Source organism: Dermacentor variabilis, chromosome 3, assembly GCF_050947875.1.
Source record: "Dermacentor variabilis isolate Ectoservices chromosome 3, ASM5094787v1, whole genome shotgun sequence".
Classification (NCBI taxonomy): domain Eukaryota; kingdom Metazoa; phylum Arthropoda; class Arachnida; order Ixodida; family Ixodidae; genus Dermacentor; species Dermacentor variabilis.
Window position 1 is genome coordinate 23625060 of NC_134570.1, and position 16191 is coordinate 23641250.

At 43.0% G+C, this 16191-nt stretch overlaps 1 protein-coding gene and 1 long non-coding RNA gene across 3 annotated transcripts in view; one reads left to right on the plus strand and one right to left on the minus strand.

Annotated features, from left to right (window-relative positions):
• Mondo (MLX interacting protein mondo) overlaps positions 1-16191 on the minus strand; it is a 110818-nt gene that overhangs the window by 14768 nt on the left and 79859 nt on the right. For both annotated transcript variants that reach the window (XM_075684529.1, XM_075684530.1), the window contains one exon: positions 14381-14510. In XM_075684529.1, coding sequence (XP_075540644.1) covers positions 14381-14510 — 130 coding nt within the window. The remainder of the gene's footprint in view (positions 1-14380; positions 14511-16191) is intronic.
• Positions 1-16191, plus strand: part of LOC142575289 (uncharacterized) — a 31784-nt gene that overhangs the window by 6603 nt on the left and 8990 nt on the right. Inside the window, exon 3 of the long non-coding RNA XR_012826620.1 lies at positions 6879-6952. This is a non-coding gene — a long non-coding RNA (uncharacterized LOC142575289). The remainder of the gene's footprint in view (positions 1-6878; positions 6953-16191) is intronic.

Here is a 16191-nt window from a genome sequence, read left to right on the forward strand (position 1 = left end):
TTTTTTGTGATTGCCTTCTATTTCCTGCAGAGTTGTCTTCTATTGCCAACATTGAGGCTAGCAGGGAAATGAATTCAGGTGGCCTAAATGACCTTGCGAAAGCTATGGCTGAGAAGCAACGGAACGCATAAAAGAGATCGTTAAGGTATTGACTGGGTTGGTGACTAATACCCCTGTCACACGGGCACCCGCAAACTTCGTTGACATGAAACTCCCTAATGGATATTTACGGCCATCAAGTTGCTGCCGTGCTTACGGCACAATGTGAGCTTTCGACAGGCGCCGCATGGCCCTGAAATGGCACTGCTGCGCTTACTTTTGCATGCAACGGCTCACATATACAGTCGCCGTTAAAGGTAGCCTTTTTTTTTTTTTTTTCTTAATGCAGTATGTGATTTGATGAAATCACAGCGAGAAAGGTTGCTGTATGTTACCACAAGACTTGTTTTTTTAAGCATAGTAAAGTTGAAAGCGATGTTGGCCACACTGCACTCTTTCTTTCGTGCGCGGGCAGCATTGGTCACATTGTTCAACTGGTGTGCTTCGAGTTGTGATTCTGCACTGTGTAATCGTGTGTGCGCATGTATTCGCAGTGAGCTGAACTGCTTCCAGATGAGTGATGAAGCAAATAAACAAACGAAATGTCGGAATGACATTTTCCCAGGCGGCAAAGGGAAGCATTGGTGTAGAGGGCACAGGCACTATGTCCTTAAAAACAAATCGAAGACTCCTATTGTGTGGTGTATAAACCAAGGCAAAAAAAAATGATAATGCTAAAATTTGTAAGTGAGCCAGTTACGATGATTTTATTTGCATGGTTTTCTTCGCAGCTGTAGCTATCTGGGAACGAGAGTGCTCCATTCAACCGTATTGGTCCATTGCCGAACTCCTTTCACCAAAATCTCCATTTACCTTCCTTGGTGCAAGAGAGACCATGTGACATGGAGCGCAACTCCCTAGACGTAAAGACGAAGGAGTTAAATGGAGTTTGCGGGTGCCCGTGTGACAGGGGTATAAGCTAGATTGATTCATGTCAGACAATAAAACTGATGTTGCTCGGATCAGTACCTCAAACAGTTACATTTGGCCGGAAATCGCTGGTCTTCAACGATCCCTACAATTCTTGAGTGATGGTTTTGAAAAATTCAATCTTGACGTTGAGGCCTTCTGGGGTGAGCTTTCCGTTGTTAGGGCCTACAGTGAGCAGCGCCGCTTTGAAAAGGGAACTCCTCAAATAAGAACTGAAGCAGGCTAGGAGTGAGATAACTGAGTTGAAACAGTACTCCATAAATATGAATGTTGAAATTCAAGGGCTTCCAGTTGTGCCAGATGAGGACCTTTAGAAAGAAGTTGGAAAACTTGCGAGGTGTCTAAAGGCCAATATCACTGAAAATGACATGGCCGTTGTGCATCTTGTGCCATCTAGAGATAAGAGTAGGTAATATGCGGTCATAAAGTTTCATTCGTGAGCCACTCGGGATGGAATGCTTTCGGAAGCAAGGAAGGGCAAACTGAATGCAAGGGAATTAGGGTATGATGCAATGCCTTGATCTACGCAAATGAGCATCTCTGTCATAAAAGCAAAATTTTGCTAGCAAAAGTGAGACAAGTGAGGAAAGGGAAAAATGGAAGTTTATCTGGATGTCTCAAGGCAAAGTACCTACTCATGCAGGAATTGAACAAGACGCCAGTCTCGCGCATAATGTGCAAGGAGGACTTGGTGCAAGTTGTATTAACTGGTCATCACGGTGGAATAATGGTTTTCTTTAGTTGTGATCCTGCATGTCATTTTTCTTTATTTTTTGTTTGCTTTGTTAAAAAGGAAAACACATTCCCGACTTTTCTTCTTTCTTTGTGTGTGTGTATAAACCTAGTTCATACTACACAGCACTTTGTGTAGCCAATGTCCTGAACTACTCTTCAGCTGTATTATGCAAGTGAACATTTGTATAATGCGAGCAATATTGCTCTGTGTTGGATTAGTGTCATATATCACTTATCTGTTGTCTATGCTATTTTTCTAATGTTGCACAACGAAGTATGGCTTCATAAAGATTCAGCAGCAGTTCTTAATGAGTATGTTTACCCTTTTTTGTTATGCATTCCATTCAAAGCTGTTGCTTTGTTATACTTGCTATACTTAATCTCTGCATACCACTTCATCACCACCATCTTCCAATGGGCATTAATAAGATAGGTTCTAGTCCATCTAAACTAAATGCACTAATTGTAGACCAGCGCATATATCCCCCTTAGCTGTGCTTCACATTAATATGCAGTTTGCTCGCTGCAAAGAGGACAACCTCCTTGTTCTTCGTGATAAGTTTAAATTTGATTTCTCCATAGTTATGCTTACAGAAACGTGGTACCATGACGACTCGGACATTATTAATATGGCAGGTTATAATCCAGTTTATTTAATTAAAAAAATAAGGACAGGAGGCGGCGTATGTATGTATGTTAAACATGAGATATGAATGGCTTAACGAATGGTCGCAATGCACGGATGATATTGAAATTGTATCCCTTAAAGTAGAAAACTGTGTGACTGCTGCAGTATACAGACCACCCGATGGCAGCATTAACAATTTCATACTGTTTTTAGATAACATGTTCTCCTTTGTTTATATCAACGGATACAGACTAGTGTTGGGAGGTGACTTGAATATTGATATGTTAGTAAGCACGAATAAGCAAAAGCATCTTTCTCCGCTTCTTGATTTCCACTTTTTATCGAATGTGATCGTCACTCCTACTCGTATTACTGACTCGAGTGCAACATTAATAGACTTGTTCATAATAAACTTTCCCTTCGATTCCATACTTTCTGGCACTATTTGTACTGCTATCAGTGATCACCTACCTAAATATTGCATTGTGGCGGCATTGTATCCCAATGCTGCCACACGCCTAGACAGGCTGCTTCTGGTATATATTATAGAGCTGTAAATTCAAACTCTCTTTCGCGCTTGCATGATTAAATTGAGCAAATGCAATGGGATAACTTTTGTTTCTCCTGTGTTGGTTTAACTTACGACCATCTTATTCGAATGATCAGTTCAGTTTATAATGAAACATTTTCCACCTCAGGTTTAAAAAAAATAAACAAAGTGTTCCCGCAAACCTTGGACGACTAAGGAGATCCTAAAATAAAGGCCATAGTTTGTGCGCGGCCGGGACACATACCATTGTTCCGAATGTCGGTTTAGGCACGAAGAACGATTTAGTTAAAGTTAGCTACACTGTGTATATAACCGAAATTTTTTACAATATCTACCGTACTTACTCGCATAATGATTGTACTTTTCTGTAAAAAAAAATTTACGCAAATTCAGGGGGTGCGATTATTACGCAGGTTAAATTTCCCACAAAAAGAAACATTTTCTTTTTTCATCTCGCATTTGTTGCGGGATGACATGCAGGTGGCTGCTGCTGTCAGTGCGGGACACCAAAGCAAAAATGGTGGCCAGCGGAGCAAGCCGAACGCGATTATTTTTCTTCTCGTGAGTACATTACGCGCATTGAAACAGTTTCTTCCGTTAAGAATAATGAATAATATCGTTATTATCGGCAAGTTAGCGACAATAACGTAGCCATGTCCACTTTGAGGGGACAGAAACAGAGATGGGCACGCGTAGCTGCCAGTGACATAGAAACACATGGTGGGATGCTGCGGAAACTGCAGCATTTGTCTTCACTGCTATCCTAATACAGCACATTTCTGCTAAGGGTGGGTGAATATCTTAGCTGCGTTACAAGCATCGGCGTATGAATCAGGTACACTTCTAACGTATCAGTGTACACATGGCCACTATCGTTGCCACTCGCGATTTGCTGCGTGCCCACGAGTGCAGACAAGAAGAATCGAAAGGCACCCTTTACGTTGTTGTTGTTGACCAAAACCATTACGAAGCCTACAAATAATAAAGCTGAGGCAAGTTTGGTTGTAGCTTTTTTTTTTTCATGGAAGTGCAGAAAGTGATGTAAGGAATGAAATGAGGCATCTGCTTAAGAATGTTGGGTGTGTGCAGAACAATTGGTATGTCTTCAAGAGTCGTTCGCATAGCATTCGATAGATGGTAAGCGCGATCATCATTAGCTAGACTTGGCACACGACATATCGCTGTGACAAGTTCAGGATGCGGTCATGACACGGGAAAGAAAAAGATGGAATTTTGACGACAAAATTCAAGAGTGCGATCATTATTTGAGTAAATACGGTATTCTAAAGGAAAGTAATAAAGTCTATTCATATAGCATGTTTAATTTAATTACATTAAATTTAACCAATGGCTCTGCAGTGTGTGTGCATTAAATGGTTGAGTTGAGTTTAATGGCACATAAGCAGCTAAGGCTATCATGCGCCAAACACTAGGTCTTTAAAAAGTTGGGACACCTCAGTGAGTCCTTGTCTGGGCAAGAGCTCGGAGGGCCTCAACAAATTATCTAAAGACCTCGGCATTCTTCTCAGAGATTAGAAGGTGGATGAGGTTTTCTGTAATATGTAGTGAAGCACTCTGCGAGGTTTTAAAGATTTATGAGAACACCTGCTTCTTTTAAAAAGCTAAAAACACATGATATATCAACAAGCGCACCTTCGCCTAAAATCAAAGCTGGGTGAAAAGAATGTGCTTTGTTAGAATGAAGTTGTGTGTGAGCTGTGCATGTCCCATGTGAAGACGGCATAGAATCACTTCTTTGAAACATTCCTGGTGTGTGCAAGATTTCCATTCGCCTAACACAGGCTTTAACAGGTGTAATTTGTTGTTTACGTCATTGTTCCAAGCAGACTGCCATTTTTTTGCTTAGTTTACGATATATTAGCTTCATGCAGTCATTAGGAGGTATCTCTACTTTTGTGACTTTTTTGTGCCGGGCTTGTGCCGCGCATGCATCTGCTCTCTCATTGCCACTAATTCCGATGTGGCTTGGAACCCAGCATAATTTAATGTTCTGTCCTTGTGTGGTGGCTTTTATGAAATTGTGTATAATGTCTCCTAATAATGGTGTGACTGCATTTCTGGCATGAAGAGCTGCGAGTGCATTTAGGGAGTCTGTGTATATGATACTATTTGCGAGGTTCACTTTACTATTTTCTCTATTGCTATAGAAATGGCGTAACATTCAGCAGTGAAAATGGATGTGCACTGCGGAAGTCTTACTGTTTCTTCCCAGTTCCCTTGGACGACTGCACTTCCGACATGGTCATTTGTTTTCCAATCATCTGTATAAAAATCTGTGAAACTGCTGTATTTTTCTTCTAGTGCTAGAAATTCCTGAATAATGTGTTGTGGCAGAGTTTGTGCTTTATGGAACTCTGTTAAAGTAAGATTGCAAGCTATCGGAAAGATGACCCATGGGGGTAGTGGATTTTGTCTGTGGGTAATGCCAGGTAATGTGTCCACTATGCCAAGATTGCGACACATCTCTTCAAATCGCAGAAGCAGTGGTCTTATAGTTTGTAGTTTGTTGCTGAATATTACTCAAGAAGGGCATTTTGTTACAAGGGGATAGCAAATGTGTTTAGGTAGATATTGTACCTTAAGAATATATGCATAGAGTGGCTCTTCTAGTTTATAGTGGGTTTGTTTCTACGTAAAGGCTGGCTATAGGAGACGTTCGGTATGCACCGCACGAAATACGCAAACCTGAGTTATGTACCGGGTCAAATTTTTTTTATGTATGTCGGTCTTGCTGAACCATACACTATGCAGCCATAATTTAAGGAGGAATGTACTAAATAATGATAAATGTGTAGAAGGCATGTTCTATCACACCCTCAATGTTTATATGACAGTACTTTGAGTATATTCAGTGAATGCAAAGCTTTCTTTCTGAGGGTGTTTCTGTGTGGTAGGAATGTGACCTTTTTGTCAAAAGTTATACCTAAAAATTTTTGTTTGTTCTTTACTGGAAGTACGGTTTCATTTAGGTGTAGGGTGGAGTCAACCTGTAGGCCTCTTTTAAGTGAGAAGAGGATAGAAATTGTTTTTTGTGATGAAAACTTAAATCCATTTTTGTCGGTCCAAATCGCGAGTTTGTTCAATGCGAGTTGAAATTATGGGTTTTTAAGTGCCAAAATAACTTTCTGATTATGAGGCACGCCGTAGTGGAGGACACCGGAAATTTTGACCACTTGGGGTTCTTTAACGTGCACCTAAATCTAAGTGCACGGGTGTTTTCACATTTCGCCCCCACCGAAATGCGGCCGCCGTGGCCAGGATTCGATCCCACGACCTCGTGCTCAGCAGCCTAACACCATAGCCACTGAGCAACCACGGCGGGTGTTCAATGTGAGTTGTATCTATCTCTCGCATGTTGGTAAGCTGGAGGATGTGCATGCTATTTGAAGGTCATCAACATATACAGAATACATAATGGACCTAGGAATGATTTTTGCTATGGAGTTCATTTTTACTATGAAAAGTGTCGTACTTAAAATACAACCCTGCGGCACTCCATTCTCCTGGACAAATTTCTTCGAAAGGGTTGCACCCAGGCATACATGAAATGAACGGTCGGACACAAAATCTTTAAGGCAGTTCAGCATCCTACCACGAATACCAAGTTCTGCTAGGTCGTGGAGAATACCAAACCTCCAGGCGGTATCATAAGCCTTATTCATATAGAAAAAGACTGCTAAACAGTGTTGCTTGTGTACGAATGCTTCTCGGACTGTATTTTCTACATGGACGAGATGATCAGTTGGCGAGTTGAACACACTTTTTAAATCCACACTGGTGGATGTCTAAGAGTTCACGACTGAACTTTCAAATGATTTTGCGAGACAACTTGTGAGAGCTATTGGCCTATAAGTGCTAGGGGTGGTTGGTGGTTTTGCAGGCTTCAGAAACAGTACAATCGCGGCTTTTTTCCAGGCCTCCAGTATTTTTCCTGATACCCATATTTTGTTGAAGAATTGTAAAAGAGCGTTCACAGCAGCGTCTGAGAGGTGAGCCAGCATTTCATAGTCTATTTCATCAGGGCCATGTGCCGTTTGTTTACCTGTGGACAGTACTTTTTGGATTACGTGAAGTGTAATTAATGCATTATAGGACTCATTTGTACAGCCACTTGTAGGAAGTTTTTGTTTTTCGGCTGTATGTATGTACTTCAGGAAAGATGAGTGTAGTGTGAGGAACTTGAAACATTAGAAAAATATTCCCCTAGTATGTCTGCCTGTTCCTCTATACATGTTTGTGTGCCAGGAGCTGTTAAAAACGGAATTGTGAAAGGGGAGAAGCTGCCATTTAATTTGTGAACTTGTTCCCACATTTTTTTGGATGTGGTTGAACTGTTGATTGATGATATGTAGTTCTTCCAGGAAGTTTTCTCAGCACTGTGACGGATGTGGCATGCGTCGGCTTTCGCCTTTTTAAAGTTTACAACATTATCATGGGCTGGGTATCTACGGAAAATGCCCCAGGCTTTGTTTTGCTTCTTTTTTGCTTCCCTACATTCTTACGTGTACCAGATTTTGTGATTATGTCGAACCACTCCTGAGGACTGAGGAATAGCTAGCCGCGTGGCATTAATAATACAGGTTGTGAACAATTTGTTTTGATCGTCGACATTGAGATTGCTTGAAAAAACATTATCCAGGCTGGCCTGTTCTCGAAACAATGTCCAGTTTGCTAAGTATAGCTTCCAACAACGTGGTTTGCTTGGGATGATTTGCGGTGGGGATGATAAGTTAATTTTTACAGGAAGGTGATCACTTCTAAAGGGGTTGTCAACAACATCCCATTTAAAATCTGTTAAAGGTGATGGAGAACTAAAAGATAAATCTAAGCAGCTCATTTTCCTGAGCTCAAGTAGCAATATGTGTGCGTTCCTGTATTGACAGGCAGACATTATTTGATAAAATAAAATCTTCTAGGACACGGCCTCTAGTGTCCGTTTGGTCACTCCCCCAAAAAGATGAGTGTGCATTAAAATCCTCTACTAAATATGGCTCTGGCAGCTGTTTAAAAAGTGCTTCTAAATCATGAAGTGTAACATTTAGATGTGATTCCAGACACACAGTACATATTGTAATTGTTTTAAAATCAAGAATCAAGCTGCACTGCTGCAGCTTCCTATTTATTTGAAGCCTGATTTCAAGAGTAGCGGCACCATTCTGCACTATAATCGCGACACCTCCAGAGAGCCTACTCGCTTGCTCTTTGTAACAACGAAATACTTTGTATTTCTTTAAAATGTTCTTATGTTGTGGTTAGACTCTTGTAAACATAAACCCACAGGAGAAAATGAGTTTAAGATATCTTTTATGTCGCTGTAGTTTTTAATAAGTCCAAGACAATTCCAATGTATCAGGAACGCCATCTTTAATTATTTTGTATGGATGTGGCTAAAATCAATTAGGTTACTCATTTTTGAGGACCCGTTATTGGGTTTTTTCTTTCTTCTTTTTTTTTTTTCGAGTGAGCTGTGCCTCCGCGGTTGCGGGGACGAACTGGCAGTTGTCTCCATGGCCTCTCCTGAGGTGCTGGAGCTCCGCGACACCGCGGCTGTGTGTGTTTCAGGCCTCTCCCGTTGGGGAGAAACCTCATGGGCGGCCGACTTGAGGGCCGGAGGGCCCTGCTCAGTAGGTGGCAGGGCAGCTTGTGCTGTCTCTGCGTGGGGTGTGGGTGTCTCTGTCAGAGGCCTGGTAACTGCGGCCCCAAAGGTTGGTGTGGTGCTGCGCCCCATCGCACCACATCGGCGAAGTTGCTTCTTCCATTGAAGGAGAATGTGTTTGTTAGCGCGATACGCCTTCGTGCTTCTTTGAATGAAATGTTTTCTTTGGTTTTCAACGTGATGATTCTTTTTCATTTTTGGAGGACGGACACACCCTGGAGTATGCAGCATGTTCTCCTTCACAATTTACGCAATACGCTGCACCGTCACAGTTTTCGGAAGTATGTTCTTTCGAAGCACATGTTGCGCAAGTTTTGCGGCCCCGGCAACACTGTGAGCCATGGCTGAATGTCTGACAATTAAAGCATCTGCGGGGGTTCGGAATGTAGGGCCTTACATCTATTTTCAAGTAGCCGACTTCTATTTGTTCGGGGAGTGTGTTGCTGTTGAACATGAGTATCAGGTGTTTCATGTAGATTTCTTTGTTGTCCTTCCGGATTTTGATCCGGTGAACTTCTATGACATCTTGGTCGGTGAGCCCTTCAAGCATTTCTTGTTCCATTAAGTGTATGAAATTGATTTCTGATATTACACCGTGGACAGAGTTGAGGGAACAGTGGGATGTAACGGAGACATGTCCCCAATGGACGCAAGGTTTGACAGTTTTGTGTATTGCACATTATCTCGAAGTTCGAGCAGCAAATCACCACTATAGATTTTTTGAAAGCTTATAGCCAGGGCCGAGGGCTTCTGTCAAGGACTTGGATACTGTGAATGGGGACAAGATTCTTGCTGGCTTTTCTTCTACTTCACTATGTATTACATGGTATTTTTGGAAGGCTACTTTTCTTTTCTGAAATAAATTCAGTTGCTTCGGTCTGCCCTTTTTTATAAGAGGGGCGATCGTTTTGGGGGAAAGGAGGAGCCATAGAAAAGTTGTGTTATTCAGCCACGGTGCCAGCCACCCACCATGGCGCCCAACGAGGGGACAGGACAGGAACATGCGAACAAGTCTTGCCCACGCCAGCTGTACATCGAGACTATAACCTAATACGACATAATCAAGGTAGGTTAGCCACATATGAAAAATTGAAGTGAATAGAAGATACAAGAAGACAAAACAGATGTGAAAAAAGAGGGTAAAGAAAAAGCATGTGGAGGAAGAAGAGAGGAAAAGGTGACTGCTGATTTGTCCCGGGAGGGTCAGTCCGGAGGTGCTGTCTACGTGAAGCAGAGGCCAAAGAGGTGTATTGCCACCTCCGAGGGGCCACAAAGGTCCAAACACTCAGCGTCAGCTCAACCTCCAGGATACCCTTTTCCCCGACACGGCAAAGCCATGCACAGCTAGGCGCGGGAGGGGCCAACCCTCGTGTGCTCGGGTACGTGGTGTCGCAACACACCAAACGCCTGCTGACGCAGACCCTAGGATCTGTTGTGACGCCCCTGCATCACAACAGATCCTAGGGCCTTTTTTTGTAGGATAAGAAGATCATTTATGGATTGTTTTGTCCTGTTACCCCAAATTAAGTTACAGTAGCACAGATGAAATGAGAAAAGTGCTTTAAATATTAGAAGCTTTTGAGGAACTGGCAATACATGCTGACATTTTCTCAGTACACCCAAGACCTTGCGAAGTTTGTTTTGTAAAAAATTCCATATGGGAGATCCTATTTCATATATTCATGAAAAATAAGACCTAAAGATTTTGCTGCAGAAGAAAATTACATTTTATTATTTCATCAGATTATAAGAATGAGTGGGCTCATAAAGCAGGTATTTAAGGCAAAAAAGAACAGCTTTAATTTTGGAACAGTTAATTTGTAAAGAATTTAAGTGTCCAGGTGCATATATATATTTTTTAATTTTATGTTCGCTAGATTCACGAGATAATGTATATTTGTTCCGTAAAAGAAAAGACTTGTAACATCAGCATAGATTATGTATTGGGCTGAAGGGTCAACATTTACAATATCATTAATAAATATAGTAAACAAAAACGGTTGAAAAGCAGTGAAAGTTTCCCCCAAACGCAGTTTTCAAGGAATTCACGGAGCAGGCTTATTTTCAAGCAGTTATAAGGAAGGGTGTGCGAATACCGAATAGATTTCAGATTGAACATCAGAAAGTTTTTCATAAATTTAATGCTTACAACAAAATTTTGGCCAAGATAATACGGTGCTGCGCATGCTCGGAAGTCTCCTAGCATTGTGCATAACAAGAATCTACACCGCTATCAGTAAAATATAGAAATCAAGACATACAGCGTGGTCTACTCTTATTAAAGGGAACGCCAAATTAGTATGCTGGCACTGATTACAGCTCAGCTCTAGTATACAAAGGCCTGTAAAATATTTTTTTTTTTTACGAATAGAACTTGTGTTGAACAGAATCAAGGGCTTTTTTCTCTCTTAAACTAATAAATTAATAAAGCTCTTGTACTGAATACCAATAAGATATTCAGCTTAATGGTGGACGTGCGCTTTGCAGCAATCTTATCTATTGCAGAGAAAGTTTTTTTGCTTTCTAGTTATTCTCCAAAATGCAGAAGGGGTATTACAAATTTATGGCAGGTGGGTTATCGTAAGGCCAATCTGTGCAATGGACAAAAGAAGTGCACATCACGTGACTCACATTGCCGACACCTACAGTAAAGAGCTGGCGCCGTCTGCACCACTTTATTGTAAGGTTCGGCATGATTTGCCACCTGTCGAATATTCTACAATCTGTAAGGTCACTGTAAGTTTCTGCGACACTCCCCCCCCCCCCCCCCCCCTCTTTCCTGTTTATCCACCATTTGCACCAAGCATGCAACCACTTTTGCACCCGCCATTTAAATCAAAAGCTAGTTTTGTGGCGACTTGCTCTAAGCTATAAAAAGTCAGACGTGCCTCTACGAACGACTTCGGCAATGAGACCGCTGTTCTGCATCTCAAATATGGGGGCTGGGGGCTCTTAACAACTTTGCTGCCACTCCGTGCACTAGCTTTCGTTTGCGAGGTGGTTTGTTGGCTTTCTGAGCGATGTGCGTTGATTTGGCACGAAATCATAACTTTAGTCACCGATGCCCCATGAAGCAGCACCGATTAGGGTTAATGACCTGCGATGACGGGGTGAAAGCCATCATGTGATCGGTCCCGAGGCCACGAGTGTGGGACAACGGCTGTTGAAGCGGCATGAAGTCTATAGGCGCGCATCCAACAATCTGCGTGCCTATTGGCAACAAATCGGCTCAATTTTTGCTTTATGAAATATGTGGCGCTAATGTTGCCATTCTTTCTGTCAATTTTTTATCCATCCTGTGTCGACCCAGATGAACCTGGTACTGACAGTGGTGGCCCTGGCCGACGTGCTTCTGTTTTGCGAATTGCGGCGTTCGGGCACTCGCACTGACTACCCAAGTCTGTTACCCCACCAGCCGGCGTAGCCCGTCAGCAGCACAATTGGCAGTCCTGTTGCAGCGAAAGCGAAGTGAAACCGTGAAGCGCTTGCTTGGGCGGCTGGATTCTGCGGCACACGCGACATGTGGCACTGCGCGGGTCTCTAAACCAAATATACTGAATATTCGAGAAATCAAATAGTACATATACAATTTGCGAATCGAATTATTTGAACGTTTACTATTCAATTCAGCGTTATTCGATATTTGCACACCCCTAATTTTAAGGGCTCTTGAGCCTACTTGTGCAAATTCTAAGGTTTTCAAGAATTTTAAGGAGCTGTACAAGTCCTGTCACTAACTCAATCACTGGAGAGGTGTTTCTCAAGTGTTTCCTATAGAAACTGACTAGGAATTGTTGGAGCTTAACACCTGCTTCACTCAAGGGACAGCACTGGTTGATGTCCAAGGGAGTGGAGGAAGAGGTTCAAGATACAGTTTATGAATATCGAGGTTAATCTCAACATCAAGGATGCTTCTTAGCACACTTTCTATGAATACCATAGAGCCGATAATACCAGAAGTCACACTATGGACTAGAACAGGTCACTGTGGCAGGTAAAATTCCAGCCACTGATGGCCTGTGCCATCGTAAAGCAACTGACATTGTGCAACAGGAATGACTAGGGAGATACGAAACATAGGCGTGCAGCAACAGAATGTCTACCAAGCTGACATTTACAAATTCCCTGAGTTTTCCAGGTTTTCCCTGAGCACCTTTGCAAAATTCCCTGAATGAGCCAGAACTTTGTTTTATGTCAAGACAGGCTGACAGCATGTTGCCCGATGCTGTCACTTTCTAGTAAGCATGTTGAAACAAAAAATGACTTAATTCAGTTTGAATAGCAAGGAGTAATATCTATTTTATTTGAAAAGAAAACAGCAGGAAGGTGTTGGTAAAATGAACAGCTAAAAAATGGTAAAACCCATTCCAAATTAAGTCGAACATGTTCAAATACGAATGAAAAGGAGATGCATACATAAGTAAATATTTCTGAATATGAGCTACTTCTATCAACTGATAGCAAGCTCATCGGTATGAAACCTGAACTTTGTCACAACTAAGATTCTCTCTCAGCAGCTGGGAAGTCAACCTCAACTGTCCTGTAATACTTTCAGCCCGTACACAACATCTCAGTGTTGGGTTTCACTGCTTTAAAGAGTTTACTTTGGTTTGGATGAGGGACACCTGCATCTCAGCGTCCACCAACACTTTGTTTTTTGAGAGCTCCTTCAAAGAGGCGGCGGCATGCTTTCTTTCCCGTTAATTCCTCACTGCGTCGGTCCTTTCTGTTTTCATCCTCCTTCTCCCACGCTTTCACCCCATGGATGATGTGAAGCATCCTCTTGGGCTGTTGTACAGTCAACATCCCATTTTCGGACTCCCTAGGGGCTGCAACAACGTCCGAAAAATCGGGCAGTCCGAAAAAAAAAATGAATGCATGTCTTTAACTGCCTTTAAGGGATAAAACTGCCACAGGCACGTCCGAAAAAGCTCTGAAGGCCTGCCAGTACACTTGTTAGGCATATCGGTGCTCGTGGTGTGACAGGAGACGGGGGTGCACGCGTGTATAGTTATATAATTAAGGAATACGTACTGTGTCCCGTGCCAATTGCCCCTTCCACGCTTGTTATGCTTCACCGCCTAACACTTTTTTACTGAGGCGAAGCTAACTTTCGGAGACTGGCATTACGCAACGCGCTGTGCTCTGCGAGCTTCGAAGCCAGTCGCGAGGATTCCAAAGGCGAAGTCGGTGCCATAGCTAACAGTGGCGAATTCTTTCAATGAAAAACACGGCACCGCACGGCAAGAAGCTTAATAGCGAACGTAGAAGCAGCTAGGCCTAACGTTGCCGCGGTGTTGGCTACGACTGCCAGCGGATCTGCGTGCGAGAGTGCCGGTTCGAAGCGGCGAGATAATCAAAATGGCGGCGGTAGCAGTGGCTTTGATTAATGCCATTTGAGACCTGCAGTCAGGGCAATATACATTGAATATATGGAGTACGTGTTGGTGCCGCAATGCCGTGTGAATTATCGGGCATGTCCGAAAAATCGGGCGTCTGGAAAATCGGTCGTTAACTACTCTGGCAATACATCGTGCTGGTGACACGGCGTCAATGACGATTCATTGCGATTCCTCTGTTACCGAAGCCAGCATTAACACGACTTTCGTTCCCTTTCAATAAAGTTACAGCTAATTTTCCCTGATAGAAGCAAAGATTCCCTGAGTTTTCCCTGAGTTTTCCAGACTATCCAAATTCCCTGAGAATTCCCGGTTTTCCAGGTTTTACCGGTTGGTAGACACCCTGAGCAAGCACAACTTACCTGGCCTGAGGGCCCTGAGCGAACAGTTTTGTTCGACCCAAACAAGCACTGTCTTGCACATTTCATCGAACCCAGCCTTGGAGACGGTCTGGTTGTAGGACTCCAACAGGGGCTCCAGAAGAAGGCTGAACTGTGCGTGGCAATATTGAGTCATGGAAGTGTGACACACCAGTGAGATGAGCAAGCGCAAACACTACATTTGCACATAGCGGCAAAAGGCATACTTGCATGCTCTTGAATAAAAACGTACTCTGATGAATTCTGTGACAAGGTTAACAGTTTTGTGACCTTTGCTCGTGGCATCCTTGGCAAATTGCAATGGAGTGCACAGGGGTGCTGTGATGCGCCGTTTCATTCAATCATCATTGCCTCAGGGTGCCCTGATGCACACCAGTGATTAATTGAGGGTGCCATTACTTTTCTAACAATGCCAGTGCATCACATAAGTATAACTTCAGATAAGGCAGGCAGACTTAACAAGTGTCCTTATGCTCATCCTAAATATGTGCATTGGGCTCAATAAAAAAAACTGGCAGAAAAAATACAATAAAATGTAAAGAAAACTTAAAACAGGTTCTCAAATTTGCCACTGAACTTCATGGTTAGCAAAATCATTTATGGCACTCTTACAGGGAAAAAGCAAGGAAAGCCGAAATGCTGAGATCCGTGTTCCTTTTGTTGTCAATATCACTGTGAACATCAAAGAACACCAAATTCTCATGTCACATGGCAGAAGCACTGCCTTGGTGAATTAATGGATGTACCTAGAAGAGTTGACAGAACATTGACAGAAGGTTCGGAGTTCTCGGGTGAGCTGCATTATTTCTACAGGGCTCTAATACCTGATTTAACACTGTCAGGCCTTACCTAAGACGAGCATCAGAGCCAGAGTTTCACTTATATAAGCTCACACCACAACCCTGTGTCTTTCCTGTCCTCAGCCTGTACCCTTCTCAATAAAAGCATGTACAGTAAAACCTCGTTATAACGAAGTTGAAGCGGGGGTCGTAATTACTCCGTTATGACCATTAGTTCATTATACCCACTATCCATTTCTATCGACAATTAGCAAGCAAGAGAGGATGTACTCCCCACCAAATCTCACAGCAGCCTGCCAAGCAAAAAAGAAAACGGCCGTCGCATGAAAAAAAAATTAATGAAAAAGAAAGAACAGCAAGAAATTGATACCTTATTCACGCCAAACAGCTTATCCACTGATTGATGAACAGCAAACCAGCTGGCGGCTCACTTCGTAGAAAAAAAGTCCTTGATAGATTTTTGCTGTGTCTTTTTCAGGCAAATGCTTTTTCAGTTGCAGCCGCCATTTTGAGTCCGTCCTCACTGTCATTGTGAGCGCCAAAGAAGTGGTGCAGCAGGTCTGCTTCATTCAGCACTTGTGTGGGCGTCAGTACGTTGGATTTGCCAATATGAGGCTGCGGGCGGTCGTCGACACACTCATCACTGTCGTCATTAGGCACCCCTGTCACCGCGCGCACAATTTTTGCCTCCGTTAGCTGTTCGGTCGTCGCCATGTCAGCATCGGCACTGATGTACGTGCAGAAAGTGCCACAGTCGGGCACAACGCTGGTATCTAGGAGAGCGTCCCACGTTGCTAGGGCTTGGTCGCCCGCGGCGCCCTCACTGGCAGCAGCATCGATATCGTCGCTGTAACCACCACTGACACCAAATGAGGCATGCTGGAAGCAATTGGCGATCGTCCTTGCAGGTGCAGCCATCCAAGCAGTATGTAGCATCTCGATCGCCATGCACAAGTCAATCGTGGACTCGTGCTTCATGCTCCCATTGAGCAG